This window comes from Peromyscus eremicus, chromosome 12 (genome assembly GCF_949786415.1).
Source record: "Peromyscus eremicus chromosome 12, PerEre_H2_v1, whole genome shotgun sequence".
Lineage (NCBI taxonomy): Eukaryota > Metazoa > Chordata > Mammalia > Rodentia > Cricetidae > Peromyscus > Peromyscus eremicus.
In genome coordinates, this window is record NC_081428.1 from 24,264,875 (window position 1) to 24,289,053 (window position 24,179).

General features: G+C 37.1%; 1 protein-coding gene across 1 annotated transcript in view; it reads right to left on the minus strand.

The window, feature by feature from the left end:
• Nucleotides 1–24,179, minus strand: part of Robo1 (roundabout guidance receptor 1) — a 386,707-nt gene that overhangs the window by 80,885 nt on the left and 281,643 nt on the right. Inside the window, exons 7-9 of the mRNA XM_059277691.1 lie at nucleotides 12,802–12,810; nucleotides 8,838–8,962; nucleotides 6,326–6,497 (exon numbers count right to left, since the gene is read on the minus strand). Of these exons, the coding sequence (XP_059133674.1) occupies nucleotides 6,326–6,497; nucleotides 8,838–8,962; nucleotides 12,802–12,810 (306 nt within the window). The remainder of the gene's footprint in view (nucleotides 1–6,325; nucleotides 6,498–8,837; nucleotides 8,963–12,801; nucleotides 12,811–24,179) is intronic.

Here is a 24,179-nt window from a genome sequence, read left to right on the forward strand (position 1 = left end):
TTTCTACTGGGCAGTTAACAAGAAGAAAGCAAGGAAAAGACACTTCCATCATCTGCCAGGTGTCTTTCGGTTAGTTCTTTATATTGTCTAATCCCACTTTTTTGTGTATGTTGTTGTTTGCTTGTGTCTGGGTGAGGTATGTATGCATGTCCATGCATGAGCATGTCCATGCAAGCTCATGGAGACCAAAGGTTGAGTCTGGTCTTTTTCCTCATTGCTCTCCATTTTCCTTATTGAGTTAAGGTGTCTGGTTGAACCAAGAGCACTACCATAGAAGCTAGTCTAGGTACTCAACTTGCACCAGGGATTCTGTGTTACTGCCTCCTGAGTGCTGGCATTACAGGTGGCTTTGGCATAGGTCTCTAAGGGCCCAAACTCTGCTCCTCACATTTGCAGAGTTGCTTTATGCACTGAGCCCTCTCTCCCAACTTCTAGACCTTTTTACATCCATAAAACGAGGACACTAACAGTTGTTCAAACTAGCTTAGGAGATCTCAATGGGTACTGAGATGAAATAGCCATCATGAATTTGCTTCAGGTCATTGCAAAAGGCCAGACATTCACATGCACTACACCGTGTCAGCTGCCCTTGTTTGACAAAAGCTAATATGGAAATCAGAACTGAAAAATGTAGGACGTCCTTACAGCACCTGCACGCTTTTAGGTACAGAAAATAAAACTGTGGTGTTTTCATCAATGGGTATAAAATATAAGGAAATGCTTCCGTTTATATCAACAAATATGGTCCATATATAAGTAAAGTTGAAACTGACCATTTGTAAGACAAATTTCAAACCAGTCTAATATGCTACGGTGGAATTATAAGGAAGAAATATTAGGCAATAGAATAGAGAGTGTAAGAAACAGGTATGTTTAATGAAGTGAATACATACATCAATTTTCAGTAAAAACCATACAGCTACTGCCTGGTTCACCTAAAAAATTCACACATGCTTATCAATGAACATCAACATAAACAACTGTAGTCTATCTGCAAGTGCTCTAAAGAGCTGTATATTCAAATGTAAGATTTAGGATATAAAGTATATCATCGTCCCCTTCCAGGAATCAGGGACTGAAACTCTGAAGTTCAAGTGGCTTGTCTAAATCGAAAAGTCGCTGGAGAACAGTCCCTTTGTACTACATACCAGGTTTATCAGAGATGAAGACAAGCTGTTTTAAATAGCATTTATTGCTTAGTCATTTTTATTTCTCTTATAATCTAGTGGGAGGCAGTGAAAATGCACACATTCTGTAGTCAGTGTTAGTAAGGCTGGACCACAGGTACAGGCCCCATTCCCCAGACAGCTGCCACTCCCATGCCTTATGTTTTATTCCCCCTTTGCCTTTATTGTGTTTGCCAACAACACAGAAGGTCAAGAAGATAAAGTCAAATAATATGGAGAACACACACACTCTCTACGAGCCACCAGGCTGACAGAGTGGGCCGTATAAAAATATTGACATTGCCAAGGACTCACTATGAATAGCCCTAGCGATGAAGGACAGGTCTATGGATGTTTGAATAATATCAAAGAACTCCAAAAACAAAACAAGACAAACACACCGAAAGACTAAACTAAAATACAGCACAAAAACAGCAGGAGAAATAGACCCTCAGCGATACATACATACAAACTCCACATTAAACCTCAAAAAATTATAAAGTTAAACGATATTTACTGCAGAGAATAGATTGGCTTCTAGGGATGGATTTTTTTTTTTTAATTCGAGATCTATTTATTTTATTTTGTGTGTACGAATGTTTGCTTGCATGTATGTTTATACCCCTCTTACATGTCTGGTCGCTACTCAGGCCAGCAGAGGGTTCTAGGTGCTCTGGAACAGGGGTTCTAGACAGTTGTGAGCCACTATGTGGGTGCTGGGGACTGAACCTGGGTCTTCCATAAAAGCACCAAGTGATGAGCTAACAAACCTATGGCCCTGCTTGGCTTTTTGTGCGGGTTAACAAACCTATGGCCCTGCTTGGCTTTTTGTGCGGCTTTGGGGGATCCAAACTCAGATCCATGGGCTTGTACAGTGCACTGTTTGTAGAGGGAGCCATTTCCACAGCCTAAAAACTCTTTGCTTCTAATTCTGAGAATAGAGATATTGGGGAAAAGTTCAGCAGTTTTGTTTTGTTTTGTTGTTTTGTTTTGTTTTTCTTCTTATTTTAGACAGCACACAAAGATGCAATTGTAAGCACATATGAAATTTTTTCCAAATTCTACTTTCTATTAGGTAGTCTTCAGAATTATGATCTAATGGCTATAATGTGCAATATGTACCACAGACACATTTTAGGTCCTTCTGAATTACTAAAGCCAGGGGACATATAGTATGTATCATAGGCAAGCGTAAGAAACTGAATTTTTTGACTGAGACAATTCTGGTTTTGAAGTCTCACTAACCAAGCGCTAGCTCCTTCTTGGTCGTTTCTTCTCAACATTTGAGACTATCTACTGAGCATTTATCACATTAGATCTGGGGCGGACACTTGGCAAACACTGACTAGACTAAACAGAAAATGGTTCAACTGTGCTGGAACTTGGATTGTAATGAATGACAGAGGAACACAAGATAAAAGAAGCCACACACACACACACACGCATACAAAAGGATGGAATAAATCCATGTACAGATGGCAGGTATGGGGGCACAGGACTCAGGTTTGGTGGGTTGGGGCAAAGTCCTTGCAGAATGTGAAAGTCAAGTTGGTGTAAATGTGCACCAAGGAAAGACACACAAGCAGTATGACACAGTGAATCATGCACGCAGCATGGTAATCAGAACAGACGGCTCAATGTCAGACATGTCAGCTGTGCAGCACGTTCAAGGACAGTAAACATCCGGAGACCTCCAGCCTAGTCTTCTAAAAAAAAAAAAAAAAACTGTCCTGAAGAAATCTGCCAAGCCCAACGTTATCTCCAAAATTCCAACTCAACACTGCACTGTGGAAACCTGAATGTTTTCCTTTGAAGTTAGAATTAAGAAGGATATGTCCACTGTTCCAATAATTCTACTCACTACACAGACAAAGAGGACATGAAAGGAAGACAAAGGGAAGCACAATATCTATTCATTTATATATAAACTATGTATGTCATTAGTATGTATTTTCTCTATAGTCAGAATAAGAAGTCAGGTTATTTTTATTTTCAGTTGCTACATTTCTGTACATAAGTATTTCAGAATACTTTACCTAAAAACAAATTAGAAAAATTAAAGGCATTTATCAAAGTTGCTGGACGAAAAGTCAATACACAAAAATGAATGGCAAAATTAAGCACTTTTCTCGAATAATTCAATAATGAAAAATTTAAATTCATCTACAGACACATCAAAAAACTTAGGTATAACTGAAAAGTATAGGCAAAAATTAAATTCCCCAAAAATAGACATTATTGAGAGATACTGAAGAAAATCTGAATACATTGAGAGAGATACATGGAATATACATTTCTCTGAGTTGAAAACTTCAGATTATTTAAAAAAAAAAAAAAAAAAGTAAAAAGCCTTACAGCTTTGTTTGTGTAGGGTATGGATTCTTATGTGGAGGTTTTAACCAGTTTAGCAAAACTAAAATAAGGAATTCAAAGTTGGAGACTTACATCCATCTTGAAGCCTTATTATAAGTTACAATAACCAAGTCTATATGAAATGAAGTAAACAGATCCATGGAAGAGAATACAGACACAGACCACGTATTGTCCAGGAATCTACGCTCATTTGAATTTAAATAAAATGGCAGTGTGGTTAAACGTGAAAAGCATGGTCTTTTTTAGAAATTATGATGGAAACACTGCTTGGTGTGCGTTTGAACCCTAGCAGGGGGGAAGCAGAGGAGTAGTAGGATCGTGGGAGCTCCCTAGGCATCCAGCCTAGTCCGTTGGGCCAGTTCTTGGTCAGTGAAAGACTGTCTCAAAAACAAGTAGAAGGCACTTGAATAAGGATACCTGAAGCTGTCTGTGGCCTTCACCTGCATCACATCCATCCATACAAAGGAACACAAAAGATACACAAACAGCACAGTCAACTAGGGAGAAGCAATAGCCGGTATCTTTTATTTCTGACTCTTCCTGTATTCTGGTCCCATTTTTCTCCTTGAAAGACATGAAGTGCTTACCTTTTATGGTCCTCTATCTACTGCTTGAAATAAAAAATGTAAAATAATTCCAACTTTTCAAATGAATCCAGTATTGAAAACAGGCATGTCACTGTAATTTCAAAGCCTTCTGCAGTAATGCGTTCTTGATTTTACACACACACACACACACACACACACACACACACACACACACACACAAATATACTACATATATTATGTATATTGCGTACATGTTATATACATATACATATATTTTTAAATATCTAAAATATATTTATTTACTATATGTATAGGTATCTTGCCATGTAAGATAAATACATGCACATATATATCTATTTCACATATTTATAGGCATTTTCTTTTGATGAAATAGATAGTTAATAAACTAAAATCTTATATCATAAATGTACATATATATGTACACATGTTTAAATATATGTTTCCAAGCAATTTATATATCTTTCCATCTTTTCAAAACACCACTACTTGAATTTTGCAGGTTAGAGATTTTTCTCAACTGCCATGTCTTTATATTTGGCATAAGCTGACCATGTTTAGGGAACTGATAAACAGAACAAATCAGACTACAATAAAAAGTATCATATTGTTATTTATCAGATTCTGGATTCTTATTATCTCAATAAATTGAGATAGATATGATATGCAGGCTATACATCACTTTCCTGAGTCAAAAACTAGATGATTCAGAATCAAAATAAAAAAAAAACTTATAGCTTCATAAGTCCTTATTCTTATTTTTCTGAATGAAGAGACAATAGTAGAAATGGGGATTTATAGTAAAAGATTGCAAAGTGACTTCGTCTTGCTTTTTATGTGTCTAAAACATGAACACTTTCCTATGTTCAGCTCTTCAGAATAAACTTATTCCTGGGGAACTCTGCTTTCAGGAATCAGGACAGATGATAGAGAAGTACAGTATGTATTAGTTAAAGAACAATATAGTCACTATCGTATGGTGATGTTTTATTTGTGCTGAAGTGTGGTGATATTTTATTTGTGCTTTAATAAATAAAGCTTGCCTGGAGATCAGAGGAAACAGCAAGCCATTTTAAGTAAACAAAGAAGTCAGGCAGAGGTAGCACATGCCCTTAATCCTATCATTTGGCAGGCAGGATCTCTGTGTGTTCAAGGCCACACTGGACACAGAGCCAGGTGTGGTGGCACATGCCTTAATTCCAACACTACTTAACTACAGAGGTCTGAAGTTCTGTACAGACAGACAGAAAGTGGCAGAGCTGAGCAGGAAGAAGAAATGATGGAGCTGGGCTAAGAGAGCCAATGAGAGAACAGAAAAGAAAAGGCATATGAATGTGAGTATACAGGAAGAAGCTCTCTTTGGAAGCTTCGGAGTTGGTGAGGTGAGGTTAGCTCGTGGTTTGTCCTATTCCTCTGATCTTTCTCTCAGGATTTAACCCAAATTTCTGGCTCCTTTTTTTTTTTTTTATTTATTAAGACCATTTAGAAATTTGTCTGTACTGTCGTATCGACACCCTCTGTACTTTACACCAAAAGAACTGTAAGAAAGAAGGTGAAGTTTGCATGAGAACACCCACAGGCTCTCTTAGAAAGTAATTTGGAGCCGGGCAGTGGTGGCGCATGCCTTTAATCCCAGCACTCGGGAGGCAGAGCCAGGCGGATCTCTGTGAGTTCGAGGCCAGCCTGGGCTACCAAGTGAGTCCCAGGATGCTGTGGGATGTATGGCAAATGTGTTGCTAATTAATCAATAAAACACTGATTGGCCATTGGCTAGGCAGGAAGTATAGGCGGGGCAAAGAGGAGAATAAAGCTGGGAAGTGGAAGGCTGAGTCAGAGAGACACTGCCAGCCACCACGATGAGAAACAGCTTGTGAAGATGCCGGTAAGCCACAAGCCATGTGGCAAGGTATAGATTAAAGGAAATGGATTAATTTAAGCTATAAGAACAGTTAGCAAGAAGCCTGCCATGGCCATACAGTTTGAAAGCAACATAAGTCTCTGTGTTTACTTGGTTGGGTCTGAGAGGCTGTGGGACTGGCAGGTGAAAGAGATTTGCCCTGACTGTGGTCCAGGCAGAAAAACTCTAGCTACACCAGGAAAGGCGCAAAGCTACACAGAGAAACCCTGTCTCGAAAAACAAAACAAAACAAAACAAAACAAAACAAAACAAAACAAAAAGCAAGTAATTTGGGTATTTCGAAAGAAAACGTTTTACTTTACCATCAGTCACTTCCAAATATGCCTTTGTGATGATACTTCCAGCAACATTTAAAGTCTGACAGATATAGTAACCAACATCAGACCGCTGCACGTTAGTAATAGTGAGGTCCCCAGTCTGGGACACTGAAAACCGGCTGGTTGACTGGGGTGGCTGGTATGAGAAAAGCAGATTCTAAAACCAGAATTTGGGAGGAAAGAACAGAAACAGGTTAACAGCCAGGTTCTAATATTTTGGCACAGTTACATGTACACTTGTAAATATATGTATAAACACTTACATATATCTATAAACTAAATATTCTTCCACCACAAATCCACATATATTGATGTGCACATGTATAAATACATATTATTAAACACAGTTTAATAATACAAAGCTAGATGGAGTTATATGAAAAATGTTAAAATTCTCCATATCAATGTGCATTTTTATAACCATCAGTTTGAACATATAAGAAGACTAAATATATTTATGCAAACTACAAAACCTTTATGTTACATATAAATGGCTAAGAGTGTTATTAACTCTAACACCTTTAATATATGAACAAAATGAAAATTAAATTCATTCTGATAAACTACGTTCAAGGATGCCATTTTGGCTCCATAACAAGCACTTCTTCCAGGTGTCAGTCACCAGTATTCTGGAACATTTATCAATCACTTAGCCATGGCCCATCTTCTTTTTTCCTGTTAGGACATAAGAATGTATGTTATGGAGTTTTTGAAATTCATATGGAATTGAATGAATAGATTCAAATTCTTGGAAGTTTGTTTTTCATGGTGGTGTATCTCAAGAAACAAGGTACACTGAACTTTTCCTCACTGACAAAATTGCTATTGCTTTGTTTTTAAAGTTTTGGTGAGCTCATTTTGTAAAGAGTTAGCTAAGACTAAACAGGAATTAAGGTTCTAGAGAAGTGTGTTTCTCAACCTTTCTAATGCTGTGACCCTTTAATACAGTTCTTCACGTGTGGTGACCCCCAACCATAAAGTTATTTTCACTGCTACTTCATAACTGTAATTTTGCTACTGTTATGAATGGTAATGTAAATATCTGTGTTTTCTAGTGGTCTTAGGTGACCCCTGTGAAAGGGTTATCAAGTTTTAATGACCTTTTTTTTTTTTATTCAAAGCAATTTGTACTGTTGAACCAAAGTAAACACAAATTTTGGAAATTAATTCAGCCAAACTATCATACTACTAAAAAGGACATCTAGTGGATGATAATTTTTACTAGACAGATTTTCTTCCATAATTCCACCCTAGTTCTTCTTGCTCTATTCATTTTTGTCTCTAACTTGTTCTCAGCAAACAATCTTGTGATATCAAATGGAATATGTTGGAGCCCACCAATATATTAGAGTTCAAATGACAACCTACATCCTATAATGTTTGTCAACCAGAGCAGGATAAAAATAATGAAGTTGGTAGTGTTGCTCATAAAAGTTGGTGGAGTTCAGTCAGTAAGCTCTGCTCTTGCTCTTTATATCTCCTTGCCTTTAGAAGTAGAACCCCAAAATCCCCAACACTGAGTCAAGCAGCAGTAAGACAGGCCAAGGAATGACCAAAAATGAGTGAGATTAATTTTTCACAAGTAAAGCATTTCAGCTTATTTAAGAAAAATCACAGAAATGAGATAAGAAGAGATTTAAACGATCCAACTGTTTTTCCATATTAAGCTGAAGCCTGACAAAACCGGTATTTACGTTCAAGAACTGTGTTTCCCAACCTTTCTAATGCTGCCAGCCTTTAATACAGTTCCTCATGTGGTGGTGACCTCCAACCATAAAATTATTTTCATTGTTACTTCATAACTGTAATTTTGCCATTGTTATGAATTGTAATATAAACATCTATGTTTTCTGGTGGTCTTAGGCGACTTCTGTGAAAGACTCATTTGACCCCATGAGAGGTCATGACCCACAGGTTGAGAACTGCTGTTCTGGGTTACAGAACGTTTAGGAGATAGGATCTAATTGTTGGTGATGAGCACACATGACAGCTTTAAAGACTGGAGAGGACTGAACTCTATGGGACATGGTATTGATGCTAGAGAGAATTTTTCAGCATCTGGAGCTTCAGAAGATATTTTAGGTTCGAGAGCTCCTAGAGAACTCACACATAATAATCATTATCTCTTTTCCAAATATACTTAAGTTTTTTATTCGAATACCCAAATAACAGAAATGACAATTGAATTATATAGAGAGAAGAGACTAGGTTTTATTTAATATAGACGGTTTCGAAATAAAAGGAACATTTACATGGCACAACAGTGACTTATGCACACCACCCCATGGACTGAAATAAGGCATAAAATTGGCTCTGAGAATTGAAAAGGGGACAACTTTCTCTTCCCTCTTAATTCTAAGTATTTCCAAGGTATCTGACCTCATTTCCTGCTAATCTGATTGTCATCTAATTTCATGATCCTTGGAATTTTTTTCAGAAAGCTAGTTCCTGTATTTTCCTTAAAAAAAAAAAAAAAAAAAATAGAAAACAGTCATACCTGACTCCCCTCTCGTCTCCAAAAGATAGCCGGTTGAGGGTTGCCAGTTGCTTCACACTGAAAAGTCACAGTTCGTCCCAAGGCAACAACCTGGTCACGAGGCTTCACAACAAAATGGGGAGGTTCTGAAGGAACAAAATACGCTGAATCAGATCATGTCACTGCAGTCCCTCCTCAGTCTCCTCGTGTCTCTAGTTCTGCCTTAACTGTCTACAACACATTATAATAATCGGCCATTTCCCACCCTTCATTTAAAGTAAAATTGCTAAGTGCATATTTATAGGATGAAAGAGAGTCGTATTGTGAAGAGCTTTATTACTTAACCCAGACCTGGAATTAATCCTCACATTGACAAGAATTCTTGAGCTACAAGCTGACCCTTTACATTCAAATCATACCTGAAAATTGTATGAATAAATATTATCTTTTCTCACTTAAAGCTGCTTCGAGGTGAATGAACTCTAATCACACATATACAAGATCTCCTGATACAGGCAGGGACTGAAATTACTTTAATTTACCTCAAAAGCTCCTGCAAGGCTACCATGCAAATTAGAGCCATTTAACATCTTCAGTCCAATTATTTGAATAGAAGCGGATTTCGAGCCATGGTGGAGGCGCATGCCTCCTTCATTTACATGGGCAAGGGCATGTTCAAACAGAATATGTATGGAAATGAGGGGAAATTCGAAACATCTGCTCACCCTGACATGAGAAATACTGCCAGCTTTGTCCAAACTGTTTGATTTATACAGCCTTGAATGGCCACTTCATCCAGCAGTCAATAGAGTGTCAGAAAACTGCGTCAGTTACATTCAGGGCAAATGGCAGCTGAAAGGTAGGTGTGCTGATAGAGAGAGCAGGGCCTTGGGTGGGGAACTGAGAGCCTGCTTTAGGGCTGGGCTTTGCACAGAAAAACAGTATGTACTGAGTAAGTCCTTTTACCGAATGTGTACACTTTCCAAATCCACTTCTTATCAGCTGTCTGGAAAAGCTAATCGTTCCCCCTCAGCTCAGTTCAAGCCAGGCCGCTAACAGCTTACACAGGGCTGGGTTCTTCGAACTGACTGTGCAAGGCTTGGCCCCTACCTGCCATTGTTCCCTTAAAAGTATTTTCAGTTGCTTACGTCAGTCACTGAAGGACACTCCCTAAAGTAAATCTGAATCGAAACTCACATTCAGTTTATATCCAGGAATGTTACTGCATTGCTTACAAGAGCAAGGTTCCTTTCTTTTTACAAGCTTTCTTATTAGCATATATGAATTAGACATAATAATGGGGTTTATTCTGACACTTTCACACATGCATATGATGTATTTGATCATGTCTGCTTCCATGAATCTCTGGTCCCCCTCCACTCTTGGTGGCCTGCTTCCTCTTGTCATGTAGAATCTATTCTACATTTATGACTTTGTTTTCTTTTCTTATTTTATTTATTTATTTTTGGTGAACCAAATAGAATGACTCTCTCTCTCTCTCTCTTTTTTTTTTTAATAAAAAGTATTTGGAAAGACAATTTTCTTTTTCATTATATTTTCAGGTCAATTGTATCTGATGTACCTACGTATGTATAACAAATACTACATATGTGACAATTACAAAAGTACATCATAAAGGCATATTAAAATCTATTTAATACATGCATCCCTATATACATATAAAATCATAAATATATCAATATAAAAATTCTGTATAAAAGGAAATGTAATGTGATTTGCTCATGGCTAGCATCGTAACAAAAACTGAAGAAAACAATTAGGTCTCCTAACTTCTAGATGAATGTATTTTCTTTTATGCTTTTTTTTTTTTTTTAAATTGAAGGTTAAGTAGAAACCCTAACAGTTGAGTAGTTGACTAGAAAATTACAGGATACCTGCAACATCAGTTCCAATGTTTTCAAATGTCTTCTTACTTACAGAAGATAAAATACAGAGTCAGGAGACAGAGTTGGAGTTCAGTGTGGTCAAACTGAAACTCTAACTTATAATTCTTTGTAGAAAACCTGTGATTGTAATTGAGTAGTTGGCTCGAAGGTAGCTAACGCTGTCATTACCCAGGTCTAATAACAGGCATGTGCTGGGTTGCCTGGGGATGTCCCCTCCTGGACCAAGCCAAACAGGAGCTTCTCCCTCCTTAGGTAGGGGTTAGAATAACCGATGCAGAGATGAGACCACGAGACTCAAAACTGACTGAAGAAGAAATGAAATCCAGTCAAGAGTTTGGTTTCTTTCAATGAAGGAAAACCAAATGATTAATTAGATGTGTGGGAGCAGATGACTTTCCAATATGAAGGGAATCCAAGTAGGAAAATATAAATGTTCAAACCACTTAGTCAAGCGAAGCCTTGGGGTGGTCTCCATCCCAACTCTCAGGAGCTCGCCTGAGACTGTGTGCCAGAAATGGTTTCTTTAATAAAATGCCAGCTCTCCTCAAACCTCAAAGACTTATTTGGGAAAAAGGAATACAAACCCTTATGCTAACTACATTTATCCCGAAGCAATCCTTCTACACAGGATATTTGCTTGGAAATGATTCACTATATTCTGTAGGCATAGTCTCAAGCCAACATCAACAGTGACATCAGCCACAAGAGACTTCTTAGAAATAAACTTTAAAAACTTCTCCTCTGACGAGTGTGGTGGCACAAACCTACAGTCCCAGCTACCCAGAGGGAGGTGGAGCATTGCTTGAGCCTAAGAGTTTGAAGCCAGAAACACCATGCTTTAAAAAAATAAACACAGAAAAAAAATCATCTCCCTATGTATGTCAGATGTCAGACATAGTTATATCTTAAGGAAAAAATGGACCAAATATATTTCTATTAATATATATTTATTTAGAATGAAGAGACTCACCAAATACACAGACTTGATGTTTTATGACTATATATTGTAATGGCTTTTGAAATCTAAAATTTTTATGTTAGCTGTGTTCAAAGTACCTAATGATGTAACCAGTATAATAATATATTAAGTGCTATAAATGGTCAAACAAGAAAAAGAAAAACTGCCAATAATTCTACCATGCAAGCTACATAACATTCTTTAATAGTATCATACTAATGTACCATTTTAATACTTTTTGAATAACTGATGTACTATCTTAAATAATTTAATCAATCTCTATTGTTTCAAATTTTGATTATTTTTCCTCAGTTGTGAATAATAGCTCACGGAGCCAGTGTCTAACATACTCTATTATTGGATAGCTCATTCTATCTGAGTGAATATGAAATAATAACATCAGTGTTTCCTTTAACAACAAGGAGAGAAATTTCTTTAAGGTGAAAATGACATCTGGCCTGTCTTTTGGCACGGTAATTTCTCTCAACATGGCATTCTGTCAAAACCACCGAATGAATCGATCTTCTTCAAAACTAAGTGCAAAGAACCTTGATCCTCTTTATTTACAGAAAACAATATAAAAGCAAATTTTGGATATTCCATATGGGTACTTTGTATATGAAATGAAATGAACCTCATACAGAGAAATAAATGGAAGGGAGCACTAAGAAGCTCCAAGCACAAGGTGACTCAGGAATTGAACTTTAAGGACTCCTGAATGCTAGTTACAAAACAGTCCATCGATGGGATCTTATGAAACAAAGAAAGCCAAATCGTTCTCATGGCACGTCTTTCTGTTCATTTGATGATACAGAGACATAAAAAGATACTGTCCTTCACCAAGACACAATCTTATGACTTATCCCTTAGTTCAGGAAGGAAGAAATTACATGACTTAATAAGACCGAAAGTTAGCAAACCCATTACCTTTACTCTGTGTCACAGTTACCCATACTTCCTGCAGATTTATTCTGTGCAGTCTGTCTTTGTGGCCAATGACAAGTGAAACATGGAGGCTGATTGGTTGAAGGACATGGAAGGGTATGGATGGAAAGGGGAAGAGAAGTTCCAGTCACAGTGACACGGTGATTAGAAGATGGCCAATAAAATGTCAACTTACCAGACCCAACTAAAATAAAAAAAAAAGAAAACATGGAATAAATAAAAATAAGGAAACAAACAAAAAAATGAAACAGAAAAAGTAGTAAGATTTGACTTAACAATGATTCTCCTTTAACATAAAGAACACATTAATATTTAGATACACAGGTCACACTGTCCATGAATGAATATTTGTTAGCAGTTCAAACACAATCATGAATAACTTAGGAAAATAGAAATGAATCTTGAAATCTCTACTATGAATAAAATGGTAGAACTACAATGGATTGACAGTTATAACATTATAAAGCATCTTTCAACAATTTTATGTTTGCCACCAGGTGACACGTTCTTTATGTAATGGATTTTTAAAAATATTATAAATACTAGCTGCTAACACTACACAAAAATAGAATAAGCATCTTTTTAAAGACAAAGAATGTTAAATTCCAAATAGATCCACCAATAGGTTGATTTTTGTAAGTTTCACACTGGTAATGATATCCCACTCAACTCATGCTGCTCACACACTTGACTATATATACAAATGATCTTCATACAAATGGATAATGACTCCAAAGATCAAAGTATGTTCTAAGAATGTGCATTTCTGATGAGCACCAGGTAGGTCAAACTGGTCCATGAGCACCAGGTAAATCATACTGGTCCATGACCATGAGATGGGCTGAAAGACTATTAAAATATACTGAGCTCACATGCTTGCATATTTTTAGTTGAGAATATATATATATATAAATGAAGAAATTATGAAAACAGGAAAAACACATAACATATTTACAAGTCACAATCACATTATTCATTTTCAATACTCAAATAGGATGTATTTTAATGTAGTAATGTTGACTTAAAATAATAGAAAGCAATTACTCTGTTTCTCTATTTCAGAAGTATAGGTCAGTGCTTTCACATGCAGAAGATCTTCATATATCACAGTAGGAACCCGCAATCCATTTCATTCAAGTAAATAGTTCCCAAACCAAAATTAATTTAACTTGATACATGTCCCTGCATCTAACTAAACCAAAGTCAAGGACTGCTGCTTCCAGATAGTACAGTGACAAAGTAGGAAAAAGGTTGTCTTGTCCACTTATTTTGTCACATACGCAACATTTTAAAGGGAATCAGAAATATTTAACACATGTAAACATTTATTTTTGGTTTTAAGGAGAAAATAAACCTTACTTAGAAGAGTTTAAAAATTGTAGAATGAAAATGGGTGGAAAGATCACTGTTATATTTCTTAGTATCTTAAAGAAATTGCCTTACATGGCAGGAGGGTACTCTAGAGCTATGAAAGAAGAGATCTGAGAAACTGTCAGTCACAGTTTCTTTGAAACAACAAGAAGTTGTAGAACTGTCTCAAAAATTAATCTGTGAAAAGAGACTTGATCTCATCAGAATAATATAGTTAAGTTAGGAGTCAAGATAAATGATTCATTCCTATATATACTTATTATATATTTCACAATTTTAAAATTCTTTGTACTTCAAAAAGCAAAATCAGAGCAATACAGTCACTGGAAGCCACTCATTTAAAATTTAAAATGACTTTTCTTTCCTACAGTTTTCTTAACCATCCATAGGATTAGAATGGATCACATGTAAGAACTTCACACTAAAACATTTGCATATTGAATCAATGACAAATGATGATTCCCATGGTCTATTCAAGACCTGAAATGTTATCAAGAACATCTCCCATCATAAAAAACTAAAAGCATCAAAAATCCTTGAGAAAACTCTGTCTGAATGGTGGAACATTTAAGCTTTTAACAACCATGATTATCAGGAAATGGTTCAAATTACCTTAATGAAAATCCATCTAACATTCACACCACATTTCATTTATTCTAGTTATGTCAGTAAATAACAAACAAACAAATTCTGCATACCCTTCACATTCTTCTTCTAGCATTAATTAAGGAAATCATAATTCTTACATTTCTCTTCTAAAAATATTAATTATGAGCATTTCTTTAAGATTTTCATACATGTCTTTTTTTCTCTACATTTTCCTTGAGAGTCAAGTCAAATGGTTTCATTTTCTTATTCAGAGAACAGAGATCTTTCTATAAAATGGGCAGTGGCATTATTGTTTATGCAGTATGTCAAACAAATTCCTCCAAAAGCAGAGTGACTTGAACCTGTCATTCATCATCTGATGAAGTTCAGCATGTATGGGAGGTTTCACCCTCACCCTCTCACTCTTCTCAATGCTTCTTTCTAATTGAAAGCCTCAGAGTCCACCTCTACCTCTATTTCCTCCCTGCTAACAACAGTGTGGTATTGGCACAAAAACAACAGTGTTGACCAATGGAATCAAATTGAAGACCACACATCAATCTATGGACCTACCGACACCTGATTTATGATAAAAAAAATTAAGCCATAAATACACTGGAAAAACAACCTCTTCAACAAATGAAGCTGGCCAAACTGGATGTCTGCATGTAGAAGAATCTAAAGAGATCCATGCTTATCACTATGCACAAAACTCAACTCCAAATGGATCAAAGACCTCAACATAAAACTGGATACATTGAACCTGATAGAAGAGAAGGTGGGGATACCCTTGAACTCATTGGCACAGGACAAGACTTTCTGAACAGAACAGCATTAGCACAGACACTAAGATCAACAATTAATAAATGGGACCTCTTGAAACTGAGAAGCTTCTGCATGACACCGTTGTCACTGGGATAATAGCATGAACAACTTAAACGAAGTCTAGGAAAGCAATAAGGGCCAGTGAACCACAAACTGGTTGCAGATTTTGATTTAAGGGTCTGAAAAAGTTTCTACTTGCCTACAGCAGTTTCAACAAAATATTGCAGACAGCAAGGCAATGGAGACTTTGAATCTTACAGCATTTGCTATGCTGTGACTTTGAAGTGGTCATTCAGAGGCAAAGCAGAAAAGCTGGAGAGATCAACCTGCCACCTAGATTTCCACATAGATTACGTCTACACAGATGTAAAGTCTGCTCTTAAAAGGTCTTCAAAAATATTCTTTGCAGTGTCTGAAGACGTAGCTCAGTGGCATCTACACAGATGTAAAGTCTGCTCTTAAAAGGTCTTCAAAAATATTCTTTGCAGTGTCTGAAGACGTAGCTCAGTGGCAGCATGTATGCATAGCATGTGTGAGGCCCTGGGTTCAAGCACCAGTTGGAAAATATAAAAATTCTGTCCTAATAATATCATTTTTAATTGATGAAGAACTTTACATAAATAGTTCCTATGCTAAATTTAGGAAATATTTGAAAAATTAAAGAAGATAAAATGTTTATGTATTATACCATGATTAGATTTTTTGTATTTTGTATTAATATCCATTACCTAAAGCCTAATGGCAAACATATTTTAGTGTATCCTTATAAGTAAAATAAATTATTGGGTATTCCTCTGTTAGCCATATAATATACAGTTGACTTAGGTTCTCTCTCTAAGCACTGAGAGGGTACAGGGATGAGAATACAGAAGATTGGCATGGTAATTGGAAGAAATTCATGTGTTTAAAATTCCTAGTGTAGTTCATTAGAAGATTGTATAGCAAAGCAAGCATACGTACAACAGGACCCATGCCATTAATAAACAGGATAGTAGCTTTCTTCATGTGACTATAAATGAAATCATCTCAGCTCCTTCTAATCAGTGTTTTTTATTAGGAGCAGCTAATTTCTAGTGGATCCTTAAATTCACGTGACTTTCTTTTGTTTTCATATTCTTCTATAGTGGATTAGGGCCCAGTTAACAAGACTGACAGACTAGAACTGTTAAAAAAAATTTCATTGTGGAAGAATATGAATGGGTTGGGAAGTCACGGGGTCTGGAGGAAGAAGCACATTTTTGGCCACACAGCACAACACTAGTTTCCAAGGGATGAAGCTATCTTCATTTGAACCAAGGAAAGCCACTCATTGGTATGTGAGAATTACAAGCCCGAACCCACATGAATGATGATCTCACTAACAATCAGAAGCACTTCAGGTTCTCCAATACGAGGTATTATTTCTTTTGGAGAGAAAGGATAGAGTTTAACATAAAAGCCTGTCATTATGTCTTTCAACGTTGCAGACATAAAAATAGAGAGAATAAAAGGGATATTTTAGAATGTATTTAATGGATACATAAAACACGGTGAACTTTTTGCCTCTGATCAAATGCCTCATGTCATTCTGTAGAACAATGGCTCTGGAGGCAATTTTGGTTGTCAGGACTGACTGGGGAGGCAGGGGATGAGGCAGAGCTCCCAGCCTTCAGCGGACCGGATCCACAGATGCTGCTGATCCCAGCCACAGCACACAGGACAGCCACCAAAACAAGGAGGGATGTGTCCTGAGATGCCAGTTGTGCCAGACAGAACTGAGAAACCTTGCTATCGGTTTACTTTAACTCTAATCTGAGAATACCCTAACAAATCACACACCCCCGACCTTGAGCAATGTCTGACATGACATAGGTACTGGGCCAAATTTGTATTCTTCGTCTCCTTCAAAAATTACCCCCATTCCTTCAGAGCAATCATTTGTATGCTGCCCTTTATGTATCTGTGCATTAAAGAATGCAGGATTCAAACGTATCTGCTAGGTCATTCACCCACAACAACGTGGATGCCACAAAACACAGGGTCTCAGGATCATAGTTCAAAGTGTAAATACCCTGATGCCAGGGTTTTGAAGGCCAGGAGCCTAGATCTTTCTATTTCCTCCTTGAAAATACAGGATCCTTTCCTGAATTTGTTTCTCAGCCCATCAACAATTTGCTGCTACTACTTAAAAAAAAGAAATTAATGTTGGCAGTTTCTTCTTCGCATACAATACGTTATGATCACGCTCCCGCCATTACCTTCTGCTCTCTCCTCTCACTTCTGCTGAAACCCTTCTTCCCAACTAGATCCCCCCAACTCTGCCACAACCACAGGTCTTTCACAGGTGAACACACCCACTACAGATTCACAACTGCAATGGCCAAGTCATTTCCAGAAAAAAAAATAAACATTTTTATAGTACTCTGCCCCATCTCCTGGCTCTTAACATCTTTCTACCCTCTCCCATCGTGTCCCTGGGCCTAGGAGTATGGGATAGAGATGTTCTCTTGACAGCTAAGAACTCAGTAATCTATTGTTCTCTGTGGTATACGTCGTACCATAAATAAACTAGGAACCTCTCCTTTTGACTATAACCTATTGCTAAAAGAGGCCTCTCTGACCCATGCTAAGAGTTGACTCAGTCTACTTGTATAAACATACGTATTTAGAAGGCAGTTTATGTCCTTTGAGCAAAATGTCAGTAAGAGTCCCCCATAGGGCCCAATTGACACGGCTAATTGCCACCCTAACCGAACTGCTCACCGGAATTAGTAATCTCATCGCTAAAAAAACCATGTTGATTAAAATGAAACAAGATACACAAGATGCCTCCCATAGCACTTCTTAGTGTTAAAATCTTTCTAGATAGTCTCAACGCTCCTAAAATCAAGAGCTACCTGCTTTGCTGTGTGACACTTTGGTGTCTTCTTACGTCACTTGCCTGTTGCTCTGACCTTTTGGATTTGACGTGTACCACACTGCATCTCACCTCCACCTCTGTTTATGGCAGAACCTTGGTATTCTTCCCTGGTTCTTTAATTCCTATCCACTCTTTGGATTTTCGCTCAAGATTTAAGAAAGGCTTCACTACCTGTGAATCTGATTTTACATCCTATGAGTACTATATTTTCCCACAGCAACCTTGCACTTACAACACATATCCTCGTTTAAAACTACACATTTGTGTGACTATTATGTCTGCCACCCAAACTAGCCTCCACTCTCGATGGAAACTAAGTGTCTAACAATTCCATTTGCCATTTGAGTTTAGCAAGCAGAAAGGGCTCCCCACATTGCAAATACCTGTTAAAGATGAACAGAGAGCAGTGTCTCTAACATGCAGGGGAAAACATGTTCCCTATACATTTATGAACCCACTTTTCACAGTCCGTGGGTTCAGGAGTGTGTATCGCTTCCTTCAGCTTTCCATCATCTGTACCTTTCACAAGTCTCAGCATTCTAGTACATGGAAAGTGCTCAGCTACATGTTCATGCAACAAATGATGAGGTCTTTCTTGAAACGGGTGTATTTCCTGGAAGGTCTGGTCCATGATGATAACCTTCTCCAACTGACAGGAAAACCATTTTGGACGGAGATGATCTTCACAAGGTATCAGGTCTTGTGATCTTGTGAAAACTGTGTAAATGTCTGGCTCCCAGTTTCATAATAAAGAGCCATCCACGACAACTGGGTGTCTGATAGTACATTGGAAGCCTCAGCAGCTGTCAGAAACAAGTCAATATCCCAACTGTGCCACGTAAGGAAGATGAAGACTCTACCACTAGGTAAAGTTTACCCATCGGGGAAGGGAAGGACTAGAACTCAGGTCCCTCTAGCTCTTAAGACTTTCTGCTGTCTTTATCACATTGCATCACACGTTTGTTTAAAAAAAATAATGTTAAACCTTACTCTGATATAATTTTGGCTCTGGAATATGCTTGCTTCATGAATGACCTAAACACAATCATTCAACAACAACCAAAAAAATACTTGTAAGTCCTATGCAAGTCACCACAGACACACTGCTTTAGATGCCAACGGACTTTATACATGTAAAAAAGTATGGGGAGAATAAGTGAGTTGTGCTACATGTCCTCTTATTCCTAATAAAAATGTCCAAAGAGTCAACTTCATCTTCACAAAGGGGCAGGACACAGACAGGTAAAACTATCACCTCAGGTGTCTAAGGTATGGAGTCAAAAAGATCAAATCTTTATCATCCAAGTCTGAAACTTAATCGAACAGAATATCGGGCCTCAGTTCCCTAATTTTTATGCAAGCACCAAAGTGAACGATTTTTCCGTGTGCAAACACGGCTGCCATTCTGTTTCCCGAAACCCAGCACGGAATTACATTACTTAAACATTTACTCCCTGGGAATATAAGTCACGCCAACACTGTTTAGTAATTGTATTTGCGAGAGTGAAAAAGCGTATCTCCTCTCTGCACTAATGACTTAAAAGGTACCGTTGGAAATAACTGCTCTACTATCCACAGAGCTGACTTGGTAAAGCGGCCCATCTATCAGGTTTAATTGTGCACCACTCTAAAGTCTCCGGCTGCAGCATCGACCACACAAAAGGAATGTCCCTAAGCTAACTTTAATAAGCATTTATGGATTTTCCTACCCTTATAAATCTGTTACAAAGCAATTACTCAGCCTCATTTTGTCTTCTACTTATTTTAGCATGTTTTGCAGGTGTGTTTATGCTGGAGCACTAACTATCAAGTCATAAAAAGTTCAAAAATCAAATGAAAGTGCTCACGGCACGTGAGTCCATGTTTGCAAAGTTTAGGTAAAGTATTTCGAAATGTTCATGTTAAAATGTATACAGAATCCTTTTAAAAATAGAAAGTTTAAAACTGCTTCACATTTTGAAATTGCTGGAGTAAAAAAATGAAAGGACACCAGATACTACAAAGTCATGTGGAACTGTTTTAACAATGACTTGTTATTTGGAATGTGCTGAAATGTCTCTTTAGACCTAGAAATAATGAGTTATTTATTTATTATATATTATATATATCTTAACTATTACCGTGTATATCTGTCAAAATAGCTGAAATCATAGCACACAAATAACGAAAAGATAATATAGATGGATAAAAAATATCAAAATTTCAATTATTTAGTATAATAATTTAACTCAACGTCCCTTATAAGGAAAAATGTCATTAATGCACCCAACAATTATTCTTTCTGAAATTTCCTTAAACAAGGAAAAATGTCAATTATTTTATTTATGTCTGAAGCGTTCTAAAGTACACTAAGCCAATCTGGAATCAAAGAATTACAATTAATGTTATCAAATAATACACAATCTCACTAAGTGACTTTAAATTTTAAAATTCTATGAGATTGTTTGCAAGAAATCAAACATTGGAGAGAGGGTTATTTGTCAAGGACAAAAAGTAATTTACTTCCGCACTTTCATTCTCCGATTCAGCAATTCACATTTTATAGATCCGCACGACCAATTACATATTTCCATGTTGACAACTTTATTCGCCAATGCTGGTCACTAGAAACAGTCACTCAGTTATATATCCATACAGCTTGGGCTAGAGAAAACCTACTCCACTATTATGCGGAGGAGTGTATCACATGTGAAACTCAGAACACAATGGAAGACCCGGGATGTGCTCTTCACCAGAGCAGGGCTGAGTGATAATCTGTCAGAGGACCGTCTCGTGTGTCTCCATTATTTCTCCTTCCCGACTGCTCTACTTATTCCTTCAAATATTTGCTGGTACATACACCAAGAGTGTTTCAAATTATCTGTAGTAAGGCCATGGCTGAAAGCTTCTCCTTTTGATAGGTTTTTAAGTCTTACATCACTTTCATTTAAATAACTGACATCAACCCTGTACCTTTGCACGTGAATTAAAAAAAAAAAAAACAACTTGCGAGACCATTACATCATAAGGGTGAAACAGCTATTTTCTTTAAGGTTTAAGAACACAAGGAGCTCTTCACATCTCCCAGAAGAAATAAGTAAAACAAATAAATAAACAAAAACATCCTTCATAATCCAAAATGTTGCTGGGTCTCAAACTCATGATTAATGTTAGGAAATAAATAAACAAGAAGAGGATAGGTAAATAAGTAAAGCAAAGAGCAGATGTGGCATTCAGCATCCTCTTTACATCACTGGTTCAGAACAGTTAGGTGAGGGCGTTAGTTTCCTAACTCTTTCTCTTGTTAAAGTGCATGGAGACCGCATCAAACCTCTGATGATGCTATTTGCCTCTTCACAAAGGACTCACTAGCAATAGAGATTTTGTGCAAGGTGCCGCCACATGTTACATTCCGAGTGTTTCCTGTTTTATAACACCCTCTCTAGATTTTTCTTGCCTTTAATCCCAGCACTCGGGAGGCAGAGCCAGGCGGATCTCTGTGAGTTCGAGGCCAGCCTGGGCTACCAAGTGAGTTCCAGGAAAGGTGCAAAGCTACACAGAGAAACCCTGTCTCGAAAAACAAAAAAAACAAAAAAACAAAAAAAAAACATTACCTTTAAATACGCGATAAATAATTACACAAATGTGGTATTTAGAATAAGATTTGTGAATTCATCATCTTTGATCATCTTTGAGAGTAGCAATATATACAGGAGATGTTGCTCTTTCTGAGGTAGTGGAGTGTGTGTGTGTGTGTGTGTGTGTGTGTGTGTGTGTGTGTGTCCTCTGATCCTCTCCAAACACTGTTTATTTATCAAGCTAATTTTCCTGGACTTCTGTGGATTGTCACAATATGTAGTATGTTATTAAAAATCATTCCCTCACAAAGCAGTTTATTGTATCTTGTCACAATCTAGCAAAAGTGTTCCTCTTTTATCAAGGTTCTTACAGTCAATAGGTAAAGCTTTGCAGGGTTCATAATGTGCTTCAGCAAATGTTGTTGAACTTACGGTTCTTAACTAGGATCTTGGATTCTCATAAACCCAACTTGAACCCGCAAAAAACCCCTTGACACTATTAGTTTTGGCTTTGGCTCAAATAGCCACATTAATGATCAGACACAACGCACTATTATGCCGCCAGCCTTTGTGAAATTAGCAATGTAAGGGGACTGTTCCAACAAATGATTTAAATGAAGCCTACATCAAAGAAAGGAAACTCCAAACTGAAGGTCTTGCTTTAGATTTTTTTCTTCTCATAACTTTTTTATACCTAGATATCATATGAGCTCCAAAGGAAGCATGTGACCCTTACACAAAGATCTTATGTGTTGCTAAAGCTACGTTCAGTGAACTTGATGATGGAAACGTCACATTTATCAACTTGGTCTTCCTTTCCCCAGAATTTGTTTCTGAAAGAAAGTTTTAAAGTTTGTCATTTACTTATGGCAGTAAAATCTATACTAGATAGTATACTGTTCCTTCCTTAGTTAAACACTGGCTTGATTTTTTTTATTATAAATTTGTATTCTGAAATAACCATCTAGTAGTTTCTCAAATGGCCACATGTGCACATGACATGATATAAAACCCATATTATCTTATTTTCAAAATGATTATTTTTATTAGAAAATGACTAAGTTTAGGGATGCTGAATTCTCCTAATGTAATATACATTGAGCCAATTTTAAGGCTATGTGATATGGCTGCTATTGCCAGGGACTGTCCCTCCAAGTAGGGACCACTCAGTATAGCATGTCATTGGTTCCATGAGCACCACGGATATCAAAATCCAAAGGTTCTCAAATTCCTTACAAAATGGTGTAGTGTTTACATATAACAAAGATTCATCCCCATGGACTCTAATTCATCTCTACATAACTTATGATACCTATTACAGTATAAGTAGTTACATTTACCTATTCAATAATGCTGATAAGAATAATTGTCTGAACACATCCAACACAGGTAACTTTTCTTAGCAATACTGCAGATATGGAGATTACCTACTTATTTTCAGTTCATTCAGTTGTTTTCATATTATAAATAGAGGGCTGGAGAGATGGCTCAGAGGTTAAGAGCACTGACTGCTCTTCCAGAGGTCCTGAGTTCAATTCCCAGCAACCACATGGTGGCTCACAACCATCTGTAATGAGATCTAGTGCCCTCTTCTGGCCTGAAGTCATACATGCTGTATACATATTATAAATAGATTGAATTTATGGAATAAAAATGAAGGAATCCAGTATTATTTATTTTATCTGGAAAATCAACAGCATTGAGGATACAAGGAAACCTAAACATTCTAATACATGTAAAAATGATCTGTCTAATCAAAACAAGTAAATTAAGTCTCAAGCTTTGATATTTAATTTTTACTTGAGAACAGTTTTCTGTATCTATGACTACACAAACCATTTTTGTGGTTGCACATATGACTCACACTTTCATGATTTCATACAACTTCTGATGAGCAGCTGCGGACCCCAAAGATAGGCCAAGTGATGACTGCCATGTTTAGGAAACACCACAGCAGGCACGACTTCCTTCCCTCACTCTGTTAAGTATTGCACTCTCCCTGCTCCTCCAACTCTCCAAGTGTCCGATGAGGGACACAGTGCACCCCCATCTTATGGGTGAGAAATGAGACACAGAAATGCAATAACTCATTTAGTCAGTTTTCACTGCAAGTGCAATGCTCCAAATTGCAAGTGCAATTAATTCCCCTCCCCATGAAGTGTTCTCTTCAGCAGTGGCAAACAAGACACTCAAAATTCTCTACCGAATAAATATATATGCTAAGAACTAGGTGTCCAAGATTGAATAAAAGGCCAGAAATAATGCTCACTGAAGAAGATACAAGACAAAGACCACACTCTCTATTGATCATCT